At 45.1% G+C, this 21,618-nt stretch overlaps 1 protein-coding gene across 1 annotated transcript in view; it reads right to left on the bottom strand.

Moving 5' to 3' along the window:
• Positions 1-1,609: 1,609 nt before the first annotated feature.
• Positions 1,610-21,618, bottom strand: part of PIGA (phosphatidylinositol glycan anchor biosynthesis class A) — a 41,526-nt gene continuing 21,517 nt past the window's right edge. The window contains exons 4-6 of the mRNA XM_068266212.1: positions 17,747-17,879; positions 14,073-14,279; positions 1,610-1,917 (exon numbers count right to left, since the gene is read on the bottom strand). Of these exons, the coding sequence (XP_068122313.1) occupies positions 1,663-1,917; positions 14,073-14,279; positions 17,747-17,879 (595 nt within the window). The 3' untranslated portion in view covers positions 1,610-1,662. The remainder of the gene's footprint in view (positions 1,918-14,072; positions 14,280-17,746; positions 17,880-21,618) is intronic.

Raw genomic sequence — 21,618 nt, 5'->3', positions numbered from 1 at the left:
GTGACTTTTATATGATTAATAAAGAAAATGTTGGCATTTGCCATCTTAATTCCCTCTGACTGAAGCAAATACTGATGTCATTTCCTTAATTCTTCTTCCTCCTAGGAAACTGCATTGTCATAGCTAGCTTGCTTTGTAAACACGTGAGAACAGCATAGATCAGAGCAGCTCAATGAACTGCCCTCAGCCAATCAGTGAGGAGCAGTAACGCGGGAGGGGAAGATAACAAGCTTCCTTCTGGTCCGCAATGGAACAAATAGAGCCAGGCTGACTGAGATAAGAGTCAGCTGAAACATTTCTGAATAGATTAGAGTGCTTGTGATGCAGGGCAAGGCTGCAGGCTGCATATAATACAAACACAGAGCAGTGGGGAAGGGAATCTATTGAAAAATCTGTCAAACTGCAGCGTTGCACTGTTCAATGCAGTTCAGTGGTGGGGGTTATCGTTCTACCACCGCACCTATCCCGCCCCCCAATCGACCTAGATCTTCTGTCTGGTTCAATTGATACTTTTGAACGATTATTGGTTGAGTGATCTGACACTTTGGTAAGTGTATGAGAACTATAAGACTGTACAGTGCCAAGACAGCAGCGAAGACATTAAGGAGACAGCCGCAAACTGTGTCTACAATTATCAAGAATGCCCAAACGTCCGTCTCCCGGGATAAGAGTATCCGACCACCCACTGAACCAATACTCTGGACCAGGGGCGTAACTACAAGTCATGGGGGAGCATGGACTCTTATCAGAGGGAGAGAAGCAGCAGCTGAGGCCCCCTCAATGCACTGGGCCCCACTGCAATTACACCTCTGCTCTGGACAACCAAAACAACATTGCATATTTTAACCATTTCAAATAATTACCATCATTGTTTTTTGTTTTTTTTAATCCCTTAAAAGGACCACTATCGCAAAAAAAAAAAAAAAACAACAAAAAAAAAAAAACTAGGCAGTTAAAATCGGACAAAGCCGACAGGTTTTGGGCCAGTCCATTTCCTCATGGGGGATTCTCAGGGTTTTCTTTGTTTTCCTGAACGGCAGTTGAAAAGTCTAACTGACAAAATACTGTGCCAGTGAGTAGGAAGGCTGGTTGGTATATTACTATTTTGGCAGTTAAACTGCTGTTCAGGAAATGCTGTTTTTGAAAACAAAAGAAAACCCTGAGAATCCCCCATGAGGAGATGGACTGGCCCAAAACCTGTCGGTTCTGTCAGATTTTAACTGCCTATTTTTTTTTCGTGAAAGTGGTCCTTTGATTAGAAGCTTTACTATCATAATTTTGCCAAGAGGTAGAGATTCAAAAAAAAGAAAAAAAAAAAAGTAGTTTGTGCCATTTGTTCTTCAGGCATAGAGATGGAGGAGAGTTCCAAGAAGCGGTAGGACAGGCAGAGAAGACTGCACACCCCTAAGCAGCATATAACAGTGGGAGTCACACACACTGACATTCAGAAGCCACAGAAGATGGGATCACCATGATCCTGGGAGTGCATCGAGAACAATGCAGAAGACAAAATACTCTGCAAATTAAAAAAAATAAAAAAAATACCTTGTTCATATTAGGCAGCAAAAGCTCCGATAAAATACTTTAGAAAACAGTCCCAGTGCCGAGATTGGAGATTGAAAGAATCCTTTATACCAACTTTGTTTTTTTTTGTTTTTGTACTTAGCAATGTTTATGTTTTTTGCGTGAGTTTTTCGTACACGAGTGCTGGGTCCAGGCTCCGCGTGGTCCGGTTGCATCGACGGCGATGTCGATCAAGGATTCTGGCGTTTTCCACCGTACGACCATTAGAAGGATGAACGTCAAGACGACGACAAGGGCGAAGAAGGTGCCGATGACCTTGCCGCAAGTGCTTATGAGTCGTTCCAGCCTCTCGTTCATTGGCATGACGGTTTCGTTAATAACACGGTCATATACCTAAGTAAGGGTAAAAAAACAAAAACAAAAAAGAAAGGTGTCTGAAATGTCCACGATTCCAGTTATGGCAAATGACAGCAGTCCTGCAGCCCTATAAACTGTACAGGAGTCTGTAATGCAACTGTCAATTATTGCAGGAGCACAAAAGCTGAACGCAAACAATCACACATTAATGAATAAATAAATAGACAATGCAATAAAAATCAGCGCTAATCTAGCTTAGCAGGTTGGGTTGATGTGGCTCTGTAAAATGTAAAGCGATAGGCTTGCTATTCACCAGCCGTCCTGGATGTAAGCCTGGCTTCAGGGGAATAAAGAGATAATCTGCATATTCAGCAGTGATGCATTATGGGTAACCACAGTTACACACTTAACGTGCACCAGAGATAGTACACTAGGCTTAATTTATACTTATCCGAGCTTCCTCCAGCCGCTATGACTCCCGGCAGTCGCGGGCTTCTGCGCATGAGCGGCTCCGCTGCCTCGCGCCCCTGCCGTGCTTAGGTCCCCTGGGTCATTCTGTTCAGGAGTAGACTGCTCCAGGAGGCGGGAGCGTGACGAGGGGTGCGCACGGCAGCGGAGCCACTCATGCGCAGAAGCCCGCGACTGCTCGGATTGCCACGAGTCATAGCGGCTTAATGGAGGGGGCGAGGAGGACGGCGACGGTTGCCACGGTGCTCATTGGGCTGGAGGAAGCCCCGGGTAAGTATAAATTAAGCCTAGTGTACCATCTCTGGTTCACTTCAAATCTGAATTATCGCATATACCTTCTGTTTTAAGAAGGCAAACCACACTAAGCATTGCTTTTTAGTAGGAGGGTTTTCTGGTCTCTTTTATCCCCCTGTACTTTCCTAGTGGTTTTGGGTCATGCTTGGGTATTGTGTTAATTTAGCTTAGGGGATCCTGCAGACATTTTCTAAGGTTTCCTGCTGGATCTCCGAACTAGACTAGTGCCCAATCTTAATTTAAGCGTTAGCTGAGGAAGGAAAAAAAAATTGCCTTAAACATTTAAAGGACAAGTGAACTGAGAGGGATATGGAGGCTGCCGTATTTATTTGCTTTTAAACAATGCCAGTTGCCTGGCAGTCCTGCTGATCCATTTGGTTGCAGTAGTGTCTGAATCACACCAGAAACAAGCATGCAGCTAATCTTGTCAGATCTGACAATGTCAGAAGCACCTGATCTGCTGCATGCTTGTTTAGGGTCTGTGGCTAAAAGTATTAGAAGCAGAGGGTAAGCAGGACAGCCAGGTAACTGGCATTGCTTAAAGCGGAATATAACCCTGCATTTCAACTTTGCTCTAAAATATTTACAGCATATTATATGCAAAAAGCATTTTTTTTTTACTAGACCAGCATTAGAAGGGTTAAACACAGAGGTTTAAAGTTCAGTGGAGAGATATGCAGAAGTTCAGATAGATACATTCTATTTAGTTGAATGTATCTATTGATAAATAGTTACACATTCTTTGGCTGTCCTCCAAGCTCCTTCTCAGTGAGAGAGAGTGAGTCACAATAAACACTTAGATACATTTATGTAAGCAAAATGTATCTATTTCAGCTTCGGATGCGTCTGCAGAAATCTCCAGGAACTTTAAAGCCCTGTGTAACCCTCCCAATGCTGGTCTAGTAAAAAAAAATGCTGGTTGCATATAATATGCTGTAAATAATGTTTTAGAGCAAAGTTGAAATGCAGGGTTATATTCCGCTTTAACAGGAAATAAATATGGCAGCCTCCATATCCCTCTCATTACAGTCGTCCTTTAGGGCATATAAAGCAGAAAACCAAGAGCCCAAAATAGTGTAGTATGTATTGGATCAGGGAGGAATGATGAAATGCAAGTATTATACTTACTAACATGGGTTACCACCTAGGCAACCACTGTATAGGCAGGTAGGGAGATCAGGCCTGTCCCTACTCAGGACTAAGATGTTGCTCTCTGTAGATGGGAGAAAAGAGGGTGTACCACCCTCCCACCAGGGGTGGAGAACTTGATATAAAGATGTACAGAGACGCCAGAAGAGTAAAATATACTAAAAAAATTTAAAATATTCAGGTGGCGGTGGTGCAGTTTTTTATAGGAGTATGTGAATAAATTGTCTGAACCTCAAGTGACAGCATCGTGTCCGTTTTGGTGTGGCAGGTCCTTTAGGGCATATTCACACCGGGGGCAATTAGAGGCAGTGTACCTCTAATTGCTGATGATCGCTAGCACTTTTAAAAAGCGCTAGTGTAATGTAAAGTATATAGCAGTGATTTCAATGCCGATCGCCGGTGATTCGCGGTAAATGCAAAAGCAGTGCATGCATCACAACATTAAAAAAGCGAATATGTACAGCAAAAAAAAATATACATTTTACCTTGAAAAATCGCCACCACAATAGCCTGCATGTAAACAGCCAGCTAGCGACAATCTGCGTGTCGCTAGTGTGGCGGTTTCTATATTGGGGACAGCAGAGCACAGGGGGCGGGGGGCACACTATAAGGACACAGAGGCTGGGCATTGTATGCCGAATGTGAATCTGTGTCCTAATATTCACGTCAGGAACCCACCTCGGGACCTCTTTAAAGGGAGCCCGAAGTGAGAGGAATACAGAGGTTGCCATCTTCAATCTCTAACAAACAATGGCCTCAATTCACTAAGATTATCTCCTGTCTTTAATAACTCTTCTAGAGTTGTTACCATGGTGATAAGGCATGTAGTATTCAGGAAACATTTTACCTCAGCCAAACCTAAAGTTAACTCTTCTGTCTTTAAGTTAACTCTTCAATCCTTAAAATAACTCCAGAGTTAAAGACAGGCTGTTTATTAACTGCTGTGTGAAAATAACTGATCTTAGTGAATTGAGGCCATAGTCAGTTGCCTGACTTCTGGGGTGATGCTCTGCCTCTCTTACTTTTAAGCGAACCTGAAGTGAAAATAAACGTATTACTATAAATGATTAATTTTGTTTTACTAATATAAATCTGTTGGACTAAAGGTAAATTAAACCTAGAACTGTGCTTCATTTTAAGACTTCATTCTGAACAGCAGCCATGACCAATATGCCTTGATGAGCTAAAATAAAAACAAATAAACAGACGTAATGACCATTTGAACTTTGCTGCACTAAAACCTCATCAGAAGCCTTATGTCAAGTGTTTCTCAGCTGTTATGGCTTCTGTTTTCTTTTCAGGAAATAGACTGACAAGCTAATCCACAAGCTCATTTGCATAGATAACTCCCAGTTTCTTAACTCTTGTTGTACTGGAAAACATTAAGGATCTTCAGACAATTTCTTAGTAGGGCTAGTACTGTATGTACCTATATTTATCTCATGTCACATGTCAATTCAGGTACGCTTTAAACCACTCCCCCCACACGAAGCACGCAGATCAAATGCTTTGACTGTTGGGACTCCACTGGCTGCATGCTTTTTGCATGTGCGCAACTTAAAATCAAATAAAGCTCAGCACGACAGCCAGGAAACTGACATTGTTTATAAGGGAATGAAGAGGCCTGCCTCTGTATTCCTCTCACTAAAATGGACAATACCCTGTTTAGAGGCCATGTCCATTCATAATAACAAAAGTAAAAAAAAAGTTGAACACTTCCTGGTAACCCTGGATAGTGTTTCTTGCCCAATCTAATGGCGGAAGAAAAAACAAACAAAAAAAAAAAAACAGTCACAATAAGTAAATAGATACATCTATCTATCTATCTATCTATCTATCTATCTATATATATATATATATAATTCAGTAAGTGCCTCAACCGTCCAGCAAGAAGAAGAAGTACTTTGCATGAGAAAATGTATGCGTGCTCAAAGACCAAGTTTGAGGCCTCCTTTCCACGGACTGTTGAGCTGTGTGCTCAGCAAGCAGTTACCAGGCACAGGTAAGAAGTTATCAGGCAGCAACAAGCAGTTATCAGGCAGCAACAAGCAGTTACTAGGCAGCAGTGAGCAGTTACCAGGCAGCAGTGAGCAGTTACTAGGCAGCAGTGAGCAGTTGAGAGAGTTTGAGAGGCATTTCACTGCCTATCAACAGTCTGTGGAAAGGAGGCTTAACCCTAGCAAATCTGGCTTTGCAAATCTGGCCTAATTGACTATTCATGAGGCAATGCTCATGCAAATATGCATTTGTTTTCGCATGTCAAACTATGCAGGGTCAAAAAACCAATACTGCAAAGCGGTCGTGGAGCAGTGCTTTTCAGCACTGCTAGATTTGGGCGCAGCGAGTGCCGCCATAGACTGTAATGGGAATCAGTCTATAGCGGCGCTCAGTGAGTAACGTCGGCGCCGTCAGAAGACGGAGCCGAAGTTGCTTAAAAAACACAATAATTCGACCTCCAGCAATCGCTGGAAACCGAATTATATCATTCCCCCACTATCCATGGCGGCCTGGAGGGGGAATGGTATAGTAATTATATAATAGAGTAAGTGTCTCAACCTTCAAACAAGAAGAAGAAGTAGCGCCCTGCCCCCAGGGCCGGTCCAAGCAAGAAGAAGGGGCTGGTCCAAGCAAGAAGTAGTGTCATATCAAACCAAGGGCAAAGAGGGATAATTTGCATATTCAGTAGCAGTGCATTGTGGGTATCCACAAGTGTTCACTTATAGCTGAATTATTGCAGATTTGCTTCTGTTTTAAGAAGGAAAATTACACCAAGCTTTGCTTTTTTTAGTAGGAGGGCTTTTTGGTCTCTTTTATCATCCTATACATTCTTAGTAGTTTGGGTTGTTATAAACTGTTCTTATCACCTTGCTTCGACACCATCGTCTCACAAACTGTGAGATCACTTGACTCTCCACACCGCAAACAGGAGATAGACTTTCTCAGGCTTCTTCAATGTTTACGTTACTTATTCAAGTCACAGAAAGACAGATAGATACAGTCATCATATCCTAGCTATGCCAATCTTCATGTTGCGTTACAAGCTCGTGATTAGACTCCCTGCTGAAGTCTATCAGGTACCTTCTTCCTAACTACGTTACACTAAACTACCTATGTACAGCAGACATTATATCAGATTACATAAAGGAAGAACATGCTTAGAGAAATAATTGGGTTCCAGTCAGTATTGCGAGCTAGTGCGGAAGGAAGAAGCAGAAGTGCCTTCTCCATCGCTCGCTCCAGATTTAATACCGACTAGGAAAGAGTTAAATATGACATCATCTTCGCCACCCCCTATATCAGTCTATTGGTGGACCCACTCGTGGTGTCATCATACCCGCCTACTCGATTAATAATCAATGAGGCATTTGACATACATGCAGGAATGTGGATATTTACAAAACATGGCTGATGTTTATTGTTCCATGTCCAGGTCAGGGAGACCTGCGGCCTTGTTCAGAACAGCTTCTTGGTATGTTCTAGTTCTGCTGACAGAACTGCAGATTTTCTCTCTACAGAGAAAATCCCCTTAAAGGACAGGTCTGCTCATCAAGCCTTTTTGACTAACTCAGTCCAAATAACTGAGGCCTACTTAAATTATAACAATCCCCCCTAAAAAGGCTTGACCCGCAGATCCCAGCTTCTGAACCTCCCAGTACCAGGTTTCTTTCTTTTATGTTTCACTTTTCGATGTTCGTGCTCACACAACTCCTCTGCTCTAGGCGGTTACCCCTGGAAGAGAGAGAGCAAGACCTCTTGGTCTTCCTGTAACCAGGCTCTCTGGGGAGGCCCTACTTCTAAGTCCCTCAATACCACATGCTCAGCATTTGCGTCACTTGCATATCACTCACAAACTTGCATGACCACAGAAAAGTGAAACTCGTTCGGTTGTTACAAAACGGAGCAGTGCCAGGTGCCTTCTAAAAGAGCGCCTTTCTACAATCAGCTCCATCCCAGGTACTACTAAACCTATACCCGTAACCCTGTATATCCCTTAATTTAAACTATTGGTTCAGGAGATTGTTTATGAGGCACCAATCTCTGGACCAGGTTCATTTATTTTACGTAATTTCAACACGCAACCTCACCTGGATAATGATGCCTAACGTTGTCATCCCCATCCAGACGACCAGTGGGTGCAGAAAGAACTTTGGAACTGCAGAGGCCCAGTCCGAGTGTCCCTGGAACATCACCGGAACCTTCGTCCACCAGGTCAGACTGGAACTCACCTGCTCATTTTTGTGTTCTACCTCGTTAAGATCACGGTGAAATCTTACCTCTACTTTAGTGTACTGTTTGTTTAACCTTTGTAACAAAATGTGGTCGTCTTGGATCAAACCCTGTTCCCCTTTGTCCCATGTCGTGTTCTCTTTCAGGACGGGAACTACCCGTGAAACTTTGACCTTTAGAGTTCTCTTAACAATTTGAGAAACAACGTCATCCAACCTGGATGACTGGATCCATATGGGATCTCCACTCACACAATATGTTCCCCTTGGAAACTCCCCCTTATCGGAACAATTATGAGAATATACCTGGAATATATCATTAGAACTTATGTTAAAAACCCAAACCTTTCCTTCAGCCACCGGGACTATCGGTTGGGCTTCAGGGTGGATCTTTTGAATGGTAGCCTCGCCTTCTGCGTTATTGAGCCCGCAGGCTTCTTCACTAAATTTGACTTGCCCCGGCCAACGCAGGTACTTCTGCAAGAATTGCCCGCCTGAGGACAACTCTACTTGCTTCACCTCCCCGTCTAGCACCAAAAAAGGTTGACCTCTCAGGTCCTGGTGTAAGACACGGGTTGAGGTGGGAACTAAGGAAGTGGCGGTGCCTAAAGGAATGTTGCACCGTTTCCATTTGTTCACCCAAACATCTCGAAGCTGCCATGCAAAAGATCCTGCTCCAGAAAAATCGATATACCTCCCCTTGTCCAATCTCAGTTGGACAGGATCTTTAAGCATCTCCCTGACAAAATATGCCCCCACCTGTCCTGATTGGACCTCTTCCCCCCTTATGTCCTGAGGCACACTATGTACCTGAGGTCGGGAAGACTGTACTCTCTGCAATCGTTCGATTAAGAGTACCTCTTCACTTACCCAACTATCATGAGGATAAGCTGCTGCATATGGACTGTGTAATATCGTCCCCTGTTGTGACCCGTGTGGTGTGAATGGGGTTCCCTGTTCCCTCCCCCGGGACCGCTCTCCCCACCCTCTTTGTCACCTGGCGATGTGGCTTTATCTCGATCTTTACTTCTTGTTTCGAGAACCACAAACCCTCGGCTTTCCAGCCTTTACATGTGTATAGTTGTTTCAGAGGCACTCTTTGTTGGTCGCTCCTGAGTGTGATGTTGTCCCCTGCGTCTCTCTGGTAAGAGAATTGACGCCTCCTGCTCGTTCCTCTCCAATCTGGAACCATCTCACTCTGCATAACCAAGACAAGGTACCCCTGAATCACACACTCCACCTCTTGCATGTACCCATTGTACTGCAATGTACCTTTTAACAAACCTTTGGATCGGTGCATCGATTCTGGGAGTGTGGTATTAAATAGCAGATTTACACTGCCATTCAATTCCCACTGCCCGCACACCTGACCCTTCAGACCTTTCACCCGCCTTGTGCCATTAAATTTGTTTTCTCCTGGCACAAGTGCTCTTTTCCTCCGTCCCTGCATGGTCCATCTGTGCCACGCGGAGGGAGGTGTGAAAGGATTAGTACCTTTGTCACCCAACATCAACATGTTTGGGCCTTGCATTCTCATTAACCCCTTATTATACATGAGAATGTCCTCTCTTCGTTCTCCTAGGACGAAATGGCAACCTAGGATCACCATCAGCACGGTACTCTTCATTATAAAAGCACCACTTTGGGAAAGAAAAACATTAGCACTTTGCACTATGCTTTGCTCAGACAGTTTTGTTAGTCTCTTTCCGATCTCCGAAATCTTGTGTTTTCGTCTCTTTCCAATTTCAGGAATCTCGTGTTTTAGTCTCTTTCCAATCTCCGGAATCTCGTGTTTTTCCCAGCTTAGATTGGCATCTGGAACCTTTCGCTTATCCGACTGACATCTCCAGCTTTGCTGCCAGCACTGCAACTGTCTCAATTCCATATTGCCAAACACCTGAAATCGAAATACAAACAAATCAATTCTTATTAATGATTTGGGATTCGCCCTGCGGCTTGTACTCTTTACACTTTAAATTGATCAATATATATCATAATTGATCTCGTTGCTTTATGGTTCTCATGAACTCTGTTTACTCTTATTGGTAGATTGGAGTTAAACTTCACCCCCCTACCTCAGTACTATCCTCAGTACTTACCTGTTTAAAATATGCTCCCGCGGACTTCACCTTTGGAAGCTCACTTCCCCTTTGGAAGCTCTCACCCCATTGCAGCTCACTCCACATCCCCCCTCATCTGTCCATGCGCGGCCGTCGCATGCACAGATTACGGATGCCACACCTGTTGCTGCTTTGCAGGTGAGCCTGCAATGCACTTACTCATTGTCGCATTTACCTATCTAGAACTTCATCGCGATACCAGCTCTGCTAGAAGTTCTGTGTGTTGTACCCTCTGATCAATGTTTGCCGTGCCACCACCTAGACTACCCAAAAAAAACGGCTGCCTCCCTGTAGGAAGGAGCACTTTGCACTTAAACTACACAGGGTGCAGGGCTAAGCATACCAGCGTCACATGCCTGTATGCAGATCCCTGAATGCCCACTTGGTAGGTAGTCACATGGCAAACAACGTACTGATACACTGTCACTCTGTACATGGCAATTCTTTCATTTGTATAATTGCCCCCTGAACTGCTGTCAGTTCTTGTTCTTTGTGCTACAATTGATAGGAGCTGGAAAAAACATATTTGACCAATCAGTGGACGAAAAAAAAAAACGCACAAAAAAACAGCCCCAGCCCAGCATAGACCTCTCAGTCCAGCTCTGGCCCTGTCCACGACAAAAACCGGAAAAAACGTTACCGCTCTGCAGCAGCGGCGACGGAAACCCGTATTGGTCAACTCCCTTTTTTCCACCTCCGGCACCCCCTTGCTGCACTGTTGGGAACTCATGCAACACCCATCAAGGTGCCTCACTTACAGGAATAATCCCATAAGCAACCCAGTACAGACCCTTTCCTGATCTGCACTGCTACGTGTGTCCCTGCACCTAGCTGGGAAACACTTCCTATTCTGGCATTCCTTTCCATGGACCCAGGGAAAAGCTCTGGGGAAATACTTTGAGAACCGAGACACACAGGAGAATGTCTCTGTGTTTCTACCCCCCTCCCTTTCAGCTGCTCTGCCCGGAGCCGCGAGCACAGCCTGACGTGACGTGGATCCCCCAGCCCCTCCTCCCCCCCTGCCATGACGTGTGGGGGCCATGACTCTCGGGGGCGGGCTGTCTCCACTGCCGCCATTTTGAGTCCTGGGCTGCCAGCTAAGATGGCTGCTCGCATAGCAGCCTCTCGTTTCCTATATCTTAGGAGAGAAAACAAAATACACACAGAACAAACATTTTTATGCATAGTTACACGCCGCATCGATACATTTTACCGAGAGTCAGCCTTCCGCTACCTATCCTCTCTGGGATGCTTGCCAAACTTGAGACCAACCGCGTCACAGCTGCAATGCTAAATATTTTACATCCTAGCATCACCCAGGAACGTAGAACCCTCTCTCTCCTCACAAATCATCTGCAGCTTATCTCTGCCATAACTCCAAACCATATTAACAGCTAATACTGCTGAAACGCACAACAGACAAACTGGCTAAACAACCTAACAGATACAGATATTTACAAGCATGTTAGCAGCTCTGACTGGAAATGCGAGAAACTTGCAGAACATCTCACAAACAGAAAGACACTCGCTTTCCTCTTCTATCCCCTCTCTCCCCCCTCCACCTGCTCGACAGCCGCCCCCCCCTTATCTCTTCTATGGGGCGCTTTCTGCTAGGCTAAAACACAGCTGGCATCACTCCCAGTCTCTGGACGGGGAGAAAAAAACAAAACCAACATAGAAGGAGGAACAACAAAAAAAAAATGGAACACGCAGCCTCCACGCTGCAATTAACACAGAATATAACGTAACGACATAAATCAAACTTGCCTGAGCAGCAGATTCTTGGCAATACATCAGCATTCCCGCAACTTCACCTGCGAAACTTCCATGGACTCCGGAACCTTCTGAGCGTTTAATCACCGTCATCTCCGTCCCCACACTGGACTGGCTCAGTGGATCGACATCTCCCACAGCGAGTTGCAAGCTGGCCCCGGAGTGTCCCGTCCGACCCATATTTCGGCTGGTGACTACAGTGCACAATGCAGTCACAGTGTAACGTCCAAGAGTTTCGCCGCTGATTTCTCGAATTGCTGCCGTGTGCTTGGCTCCCGCACACACTCACACCAGCTTATCAGTATCAGCTTGATAAGCTTTACAGTCTATTCCGCTTGTTTTGCTGTGGAATATCTTGAAACCATTTTCGGCCCCTGGCCTCGACTGCCTGTTTTGCTAGGCAGGGAAGGATTTCAGCACCACTGTTATAAACTGTTCTTATCACCTTGCTTCGACACCATCGTCTCACAGACTGTGAGATCACTTGACTCTCCACACCGCAAACAGGAGATAGACTTTCTCAGGCTTCTTCCATGTTTACGTTATATTCTGTGACTTGAATAAATAACGTAAACATTGAAGAAGCCTGAGAAAGTCTATCTCCTGTTTGCGGTGTGGAGAGTCAAGTGATCTCACAGTCTGTGAGACGATGGTGTCGAAGCAAGGTGATAAGAACAGTTTATAACATGGGTCACCCTGAGCTGCTTGGTTACTCTGTTGTACTGGTCCAAGCCCTATCTCATACAGCCGTATCAATCCCTGCCATGTACTGATGAGGACCAAAAGTCTGAAACAGGCTGTCTACATGTGGGTTTGATATGACTGTGTAAAATGTAAAGCTATATGCTTGCTATACACCAGTGGCTCTGGATGCTTGCTTGGCTTACCAAGCAATGTACTGATGAGGACCAAAAGTCTGAAACAGGCTGTCACATGTGGGTTTGATATGACTGTGTAAAACTTAAAGCTATAGGCTTGCTTGACTTATCAAGGGTGAAAAGGATTTGCATATTTAGTAGCAGTGCATTGTGGGTAACCACAAATGTTCACTTATAGCTGAATTATTGCACATTTCCTTCTGTTTTAGGAAGGCAAATTACACCAAGCTTTGCTTTTTTTAGTAGGAGGTCTTTTTGGTCCCTTTTATCCCCCTATACATTCCGAGTGGTTTGGGTCACCCTGAGCTGCTTGGTTACTCTGTTGTACTGGTCCAAGCCCTATCTCATACAGCCGTATCAATCCCTGCCATGTACTGATGAGGACCAAAAGTCTGAAACAGGCTGTCTACATGTGGGTTTGATATGACTGTGTAAAATTTAAAGCTATATGCTTGCTATACACCAGCAGCTCTGGATGCTTGCTTGGCTTACCAAGGGGGAAAAGGGGTAATTTGCATATTTAGTAGCAGTGCATTGTGGGTAACCACAAATGTTCACTTAAAGCTGAATTATTGCAGATTTCCTTCTGTTTTAAAAAGGCAAATTACACCAATACAGTGTGCGGCATTGCAGGAAGTGACGACAGTGGAACGCACGATGGAACACGGAAGAGGTGAGTCATCCCCGCCCGCTGCCTCTTACTAATAGTGGCGGCTGCTACTGTGCTTAAGCAGGAGGGGGAGTGCACATGGGGGACCCAGGTGAGGGGGGGGGGGTTCCTGCTGAGCTTAGGCTGGAGGTAGAGCACACATGGGGGACCCAGTTGAGGGGGGGGGGTCCAACCCTCCTCCCTGCCGCTGTGCCCAATACCCCCTTCCTGCCCTCTACCCTCTTATGCGGCGTATGGTACGCCGCGGGTCGGCTAGTAATGCATAAATACATAGATACATAAATAGTAGCCTTAGGGACTCTTTTTTCATTTGTATGTCATGAAGGTATATTACTGTTATTTTTGCAAATAAGGCTTGTAATTAGTGATGGATGCAAAAAACTGAAAACAATACACCTTTCTTTCCAAATAAAATAAATAGTCGCCACACATTGTACTAGGGATATATTTTAAACATTGCAATAACCGGGACAAATGGGCTAATAAAAATGTGTGGATTTTATCCACAGTAGCAGGTTTTATTTTACTATAATGGCTAAAAAATAAGAATGTGACTTTTTTTGTAGTTTAAATATACAGCACACTGAAAAAACAAAAGGAGAACCCCGCTTACCTTCTCTGTTCTCTCGGCTACATCTCTCCACGTATAAAAGGTCTTCACCTTGCTGTGGATGGCTTCAGGGGTGGGCAATGCTCCACTCTTCAGCCGGGCTAAAGCCTTCTCCAACCCGTCACACAGAGACTTCACGGAGGGCTCACAGAGGATGATGAAATCCTCCGGCAGAACCTCGGGAATTCCACCCACTTTAGTGCTCACCACCTGGTACAAGAAGAGAAAACTACAAAATAAGACACTGCGGCCAAAACACACAGACGGAGGTATAATATGAGCCGCCCGAGGACAGAACAGCCACAAACATGCAGCTACAAATGTACTCTTTAAGTTATAGTTTGCTTTAAGTCTAATAGGTTGTCAAGATATATTAAATCACACATAATAAAGAATGATTTTCTAACGCCCAGGGTCTGTAATCCACATATGGGGCTTGATTTGCACGCATTATAACATGCGTACCGGTTTTCGTGCGCAATTGCAAGTTTTCTCACGCCAACATTTGCAATTGCGCGCAAAAATGTGTGATTGTGCGTGAAAATCGTTACGCGTGTTATAACGCAAAATGTTAGCGCGATTGTGATATCCGTTATCACAGTTTAGTGAATCAAGCCCATGGTTTTGAAATCCCTGCTCCCTGTCAGATCAGGACCTAGCATTTTTTTTTTTCATAGCCATGGATGCAAAGGATGCTGGGGGATTGATGTCATGACTCCACCCAAGTCCTGGATCAGACCACAGCAACTGTGAATAGCGATGTAATCTGATCCAGGCAGACATCTGTGATAAGAATGATAGCATGCGGTCTCAGATTTCTTATCTTTATAATTACTTTGTGAGTTGATGAAGCATTATGCAAATTTATGTAGCTTGAAAACCAATCAAATCCTGCTGAGGTAAAATTTGAATTATTTGCATCTTATTGGCAATTTCTCACTTCTCCCTCATGTGCTGTACAAGCCTGGCTCTTACAATGTCATCAGTCCAGCCAATAACCTGTACAGAGCATGTGCCGGGTTTCACAGGGATATTTGCATGAAGGGGAGGGCACCAGGCTGGAGAGGAGGACACAATGTTGAGGGTAAACTTGAAAGGTATCAGCATGAGGAGAAAGATGGAGGTGCTACTACAGATATTAATGTGTCTGTTCTATCCACTACAATGTATGTACCGGATGTAAACTTTATATGTTCATCTAACTGTACACAGTGCATAGACTACATATATGTATTGCCATTCAACAATGTTTTTGACCGGAGGTAGTCTTTAAAGTGTACCTCAAGGAGGAAAAAGTGGATCCTCCAGAGACTTACCCCATCCCCCTTGCCTTTTCCAATCCAGCACTGGGACTCTGAAACCAGTAGACAAGGGTTTGTCGACCAAGCTCAGCCGCACTGTGCAGGTGCTGACAATGCGTACCTGTGTAGTAGCAATGAGCTGGATGGACTCTGTTTTTTCCAGCCAGCCAAGTCGGTAGCTCCTTGCTACTGATCAGACGCAAGCAGTCCTGCTCCAGTGCAGCGAGGCCTTACACTAAAGGGGTCCCAACGCTGGAACAAGGTGAAAAGTAAATTGGGGGATCTTTTGTACTCAGGAGACCACAGGTTTGCTTTAATCTTGTGTTTGAAAACTCAGTGAAATTATTCTGGTTTCACCATCAGAAACATTTCTTATATCTATATGATGCTGTGTATTGGTATGTGACCTCGCCCTTCCAGTGAAGCCTAGCCTAGGCTATCATGTCACAAAGCCTTCTGCCCCAGAGCTTTCTGGGAAACAGGTGTTCCTGTTCACTTCAGAACAACAACAAACATACAGTTGTGTTCAAAATGATTCAACCCCCACTGAAATTGAGTGTTTTGGCCAGTTTGACATTGATTTTGATCATTTCAGTCATCTTGTTTACAATTAAATCAAAGAGGCACTTGTAAGTCAGACAAATATAACATAACATTTATAATGAAATAACCACAAATGTCTTTTCTGTGCTCACATCATTATCAGTTTTATTCAACCCCCAAGTGACATTCATTCTTAGTACTTAGTACAACATCCTTTTCCAGTTATAACAGCTTTTAAACGTGAAGCATAGCTTGACACAAGTGTCTTGCAGCGATCTATGGGTATCTTAGCCCATTCTTCATGGGCAAAAGCCTCCAGTTCAGTCACATTCTTAGGCTTGCGTGCTGCAACTGCTTTCTTTAAGTCCCACCAGAGGTTCTCAATTGGATTTAAGTCTGGTGACTGCGATGGCCACTCCAAAATGTTCCAGCCTTTAATCTGCAACCATGCTCTAGTCTAGTGGACTTTGAGGTATGCTTGGGATCATTGTCCTGCTGAAAGGTCCAACGTCTCCCAAGCCTCAGGTGTGTGATGGACTGCATCACATTTTCTTCCGATATCTCCTGGTACTGAAGAGAATTCATGGTACCTTGCACACGCTGAAGCTTCCCTGTACCTGCAGAAGCAAAACAGCCCCAAAGCATGATTGACCCCCCTCCATGCTTCACAGTAGGCAAGGTGTTCTTTTCTTCATAGGCCTTGTTCTTCCTCCTCCAAACATAGCGTTGATCCATGGGCCCAAACAATTCTAATTTTGTTTCATCAGTCCACAGAACACTATCCCAAAACTTTTGTGGTTTGTCCACATGACTTTTGGCATACTGCAGTCGACTCTTCTTATTCTTTGGAGACAGCAAGGGGGTGCGCCTGGGAGTTCTGGCATGGAGGCCTTCATTACGCAGTGTGCGCCTTATTGTTTGAGCTGAAACTTCAGTACCCGCATCTGACAAATCTTTTTTCCAGTTCCTCAGCAGTCACACGGGGACTTTTCTCCACTTTGCGCTTCAGGTAGCGCACAGCAGTCGAAGTCGGCATCTTCTTTCTGCCACGACCAGGTAGCATTTCAACAGTGCCCTTTGCCTTGAATTTGCGAATGATGCTTCCTATAGTGTCTCTTGGTATGTTTAACATCTTTGCAATCTTGCCATTGCCCTTCCTGTGAAGAGAAATCACCTCTTCTCTTGTCTTCCTGGACCATTCTCATGACTTCACCATGTTTGTAAACACACCAGTAAATGTCTAGAAGGAGTTGAGTATCACAGTCATTTTAAATCTGCCTAATTGGTGCTTATTATGCTTGATTGCTGCTCGTTAACATCCACAGGTGTTTTCAATACCTGATCGAAAAAAAACACTTGAATTAACCTCTGTTCTTAAGAGTGGTAGTCTTTAAGGGGTTGAATCGTTTTGTCAATGAAGAAATCACCAATAAAAAAAAAAAAAAAAAAAACATTTAGAACTGTATTACAAAAACAATTGATGTCATTTTAGTTGCATTTGGTTCTTTAAAAAGTCCTTGCAAGATTTAATTCTGAACACAATTACAAATGTACACTAAATTCCATAAAACCCTTTACAGCGTTGGGGGTTGAATAATTTTGAACACAACTGTACATTCTGCAAAGCTGAGCTTTGCCAGCAGTAAAGATGTCGCCACCTGTCATAACTTAAAGAATGTAGATCAGGGAGAGGAAAGATTTTACAATGGGGCAAACACTGACTAAATAATTTCTAAATTAATATTGTAAAATATAAGCAGTTTTCATTATTAATATTCAGTAAAGTACTCGTTAAAGGTAAAGATCAGAAGTCAGACAAGCTCTAAAGAGTACCTGTAATCCACAGCTGGCTGCTTCCACGATGGCCATGCAGAAAGCTTCGGTGAGAGACGTGTTGAGGAATATGTCACCTTCCACCAAGACATTCCGCACCTGGTTATGCTCTAACGCTCCCAGCAGCCGCACTCTACAAACCAAAGAAAAGGAATAAATGGCTGAAGCCGTACACTGTTCCCATACACCGATCAGCCACAATATTACTCATACTCTTGCTAGAATGACAACTGTCAAAGGGGCACTCATGCACTGAGAGACTTCTCAGTTACTCCCCTATTGCCTGAGGAAGTGGGCTTAGGTGGCGATATGTGTTGCATCAAAGTGGTTTAAAAAGCCAATATAATTGTGTACTAGACCACAGGTGTTGAACTCCAGGCCTGGAGGGCCAGATCCATGCCAGAGTTTAGGATGGACTGAGAAAGAGGAATGTGTTCAACCTGATGGACCACATCTTTCCTGATTCAGACCCATTGAATTAATTTGAGTGGTGTTAAAAATGTTGGAGGACCTCGGCCCTCAAAGGACCAGTTTGACATCCCTGTTATAGACTGAAATACACCCATTGTGTTATCAGATTTTTTTTTTTTTTTTTTTGTGCATTTTATTTTTTCTGGCGCCTCAGTTTATTCTATAACTGTCGAAGGGTTGGGGTATAATAGGCAGCAAGTGAACAGTGAATTCTTAAAGGAACACTGTAGGGAGGTTGGGGGGGGGGGGGGGAAATGAGTTGAACTTACCCGGGGCTTCTACTGGTCCCCCGCAGACATCCTGTGTTGGCGCAGCCACTCCCCGATGCTCCGGCTCCGCATCCGGTTCACTTCTGGAATTTCAGACTTTAAAAAGTCTGAAAACCACTGCGCCTGCATTGCCGTGTCCTCGCTCCCGCTGATGTCACCAGGAGCGTACTGCACAGGCCCAGACCATACTGGGCCTGCGCAGTACGCTCCTGGTGACATCAGTGGGAGCGAGAACACGGCAACGCAGGCGTAGTGGTTTTCAGACTTTTTAAAGTCTGAAATTCCAGAAGTGAACCGGAGGCGGGGCCGGAGCATCGGTGAGTGGCTGTGTGGGCACAGGATGTCTGCGGGGGACCATTAGAAGCCCGGGTAAGTTCAACTCATTTTCCCCCGACCCCCCTACAGTATTCCTTTAAAGTGAACCTTAAGCCAGAAAAAAAAGAGTTTTACTCACCTGGGGCTTCTACCAGCCCCCTGCAGCAGTCCTGTGCCCTCACAGTCACTCACTAATCCTCTGGTCCCCGCTGCCAGCTAGTTTCGTTTTTGCCGACAGGCCCGTCAGGACCGGCCACGCGTAGCTTTTTCCGCATTCCCGACTGCAATTAGCGCTATTGCGGGCCGCAATGCGTACAAAAATACGCGTTGTCGCATCTCTATGCGTGCGTAATGCGGCAACGCGTATTTTTGTACGCGTTGCGGCCCACAATAGCGCTAATTACAGTCGGGAATGCGAAAAAAGCTACGCGTGGCCAGTCCTGACGGGCCTGTCGGCAAAAACGAAACTAGCTGGCAGCAAGGGACCAGAGGATTAGTGAGTGGCTGCGAGGGCAGAGGACTGCTGCAGGGGGTTGGTAGAAGCCCCAGGTGAGTAAAACTCATTTTTTTCTTTAAGTGTCTCTTTAAAGGACAACTGAAGCGAGAGGGATATGGAGGCTGCGATCTTGATTTCCTTTAAGCAATACCAGTTGCCTGGCTGTCCTGCTGATCCTCTGCCTCTAATGCTTTTACCCATAGACACTGAATAAGCATGCAGCAGAGCAGGTGTTTCTGACATTGTCAGATCTGACAAGAAAAAAAACAAAACAAAATACATGACTGAAAGTCAATTGATATGGCACTTTTGGGAATAGATTCCCTGCAGATCAATCGAATCTACAGGAAATTGAATGGGAAAAATCATTAAGTGTATGGGCACCTTTAAAGTCACAACAAGCTCATTTACAGAACATTCCTCTGCTGCTGCTTTGAGAAGTGACACGCCCGGTCGTCAGACGCTGCATTCAGGGCCTGCGTATCTCTGTAGGCTGCAGCCAGAAACGCAGGCTGATATTAGTGCTCAGATGGACGGTAGGATGTTATGTTCAGAAACACATGACAGCACCAGGGAATTAAACCGTTCCAGGCTGCTCCATCTGCCAGCACTCGGAGCTGGAAATCAGCCATTCTTCAGCAGAGATCTGGCAATTAACTTTATACAGGAAGCGTGACTCCTCTTGAAAGGGATCGTGGGTAATAGTCTGAACCGTGGCCTGTGGAATACTGGCTTCTCATACAAGGTTTTACACCAGGAAACAGTGAAGTACCTCATTACTGCTGTACAAACTTCCCCATAAGGCCTAATCATGCCTTAAAGGACATCCGAAGCGAAAATAAACTAATGAAATAGACAATTGTATCTATCTTCCTTCTCCTAAAAATGACAAGGTATTCCACAGTTTTATTTTATGTTTAAATCTACTTTTTAAGTTTTAAACTGTTTTATTGTTTTTGCACAATGACACATTTATTGAAGTATGCCAGAGCTAAAATCTATGAACTATTGACCCTTTTTATCTCTTTCCTGCTCTCAGAAACCATTTTCTGCTAGGAAAGTGTTTTATAGTTGGAATTTCTTATCAGTGAGGGTCACACTGTAGTCGCTTCCTGTCTGAGTCAGGACTGAGTCAGCCAGCCACTTAAATACCTGATATGTAACGCTTTCAGGCAGAGAAAGAAAAAAGGAACACAGCATAGTTGTTTGTGTGCTAGGCAATGTACATACCCATGTCTATCTCATGTCACTTCGGGTATCCTTTAAAGGAAACATCAGCCAAAACTATAAAAATCAGCTTTACTTACCGGGGGCTTTCTCCAGCCCCTTGCAGCCGACTGTCCCACTCTGACCACTCCGCCGCCGTCCCGGGCTCCCCGCACGGTGCAGAGGCCGACCTCGAGGTCATCCTTACTGCACCTGCATGAAGCGCCGCTGTCAATTAAGCTGACGTTGTCTGTGGCTTACTGCACAGGCGCAGAACTACTGTGCTTGCGCAGTAAGCCGCGGACGTCGGCTTGACTGTATTTTTTGGGGCACAATGACACCTCCACCCGCTACCTGACCATCTCTGGGAACTATAAGTTGTACAGTATTTCAAATTTTCAGAGGTTTAAACTGAACCCAAGGCTGCCGGGATCCTCTGAAAAGCGGCTGTGTACTACATCTTTAGGAGTACAGCTGCGCCTGCTGTAAGAGCACGGAGATGCTTAAAGAGAGTCTGAAGCGAGAATAAATCTCGCTTCAGACCTCATAGCCAGCAGAGGCATGTGTGCCCCTGCTAAAACGCCGCTATCCCGTGGCTAAACAGGGGTCCCTTACCCCCTGAAATCCCCTTCGAGCAGCGGGGGATCTTTTCCGGATTGAGGCAGGGCTAACCGCCGCAGCCCTGGCTCACGCGCGTCTGTCAGCGCGTATCTCCGCCTCTCCCCCGCCCCTCTCAGTCTACCTTCGCTGAGAGGGGCGGGGGAGAGGCGGCGATGTGCGTCTGATAGACGGCGCTGAGAGGAAGGGCTGCAGCCGTTAGCCCTGCCTCAACAGCAGCAAAATCTACGACCAAGTTGGTCGTAGATTTTGCAGGGGGGGGTTGGGGGGTCAGGGACCCTCGTGTAGCCACGGGATAGCGGCGTTTTAGCAGGGGCACACATGCCCCTGCTGACTATGAGACAAGAAGCGAGATTTATTCTCGCTTCAGTGTCTCTTTAAGAACAAGCAGCTTCAGCTTTCTGCCCAGGTATGACCGTCCTCGCGGAAGTGCAGTACAGACGCACTCATACACAGCAGGGGGCGTGGCCATGAGGGCATATCCAACAAACTTTCCT

This window comes from Hyperolius riggenbachi, chromosome 2 (assembly GCF_040937935.1).
Source record: "Hyperolius riggenbachi isolate aHypRig1 chromosome 2, aHypRig1.pri, whole genome shotgun sequence".
Lineage (NCBI taxonomy): Eukaryota > Metazoa > Chordata > Amphibia > Anura > Hyperoliidae > Hyperolius > Hyperolius riggenbachi.
This window is presented reverse-complemented; position numbering and strand designations above follow the sequence as displayed.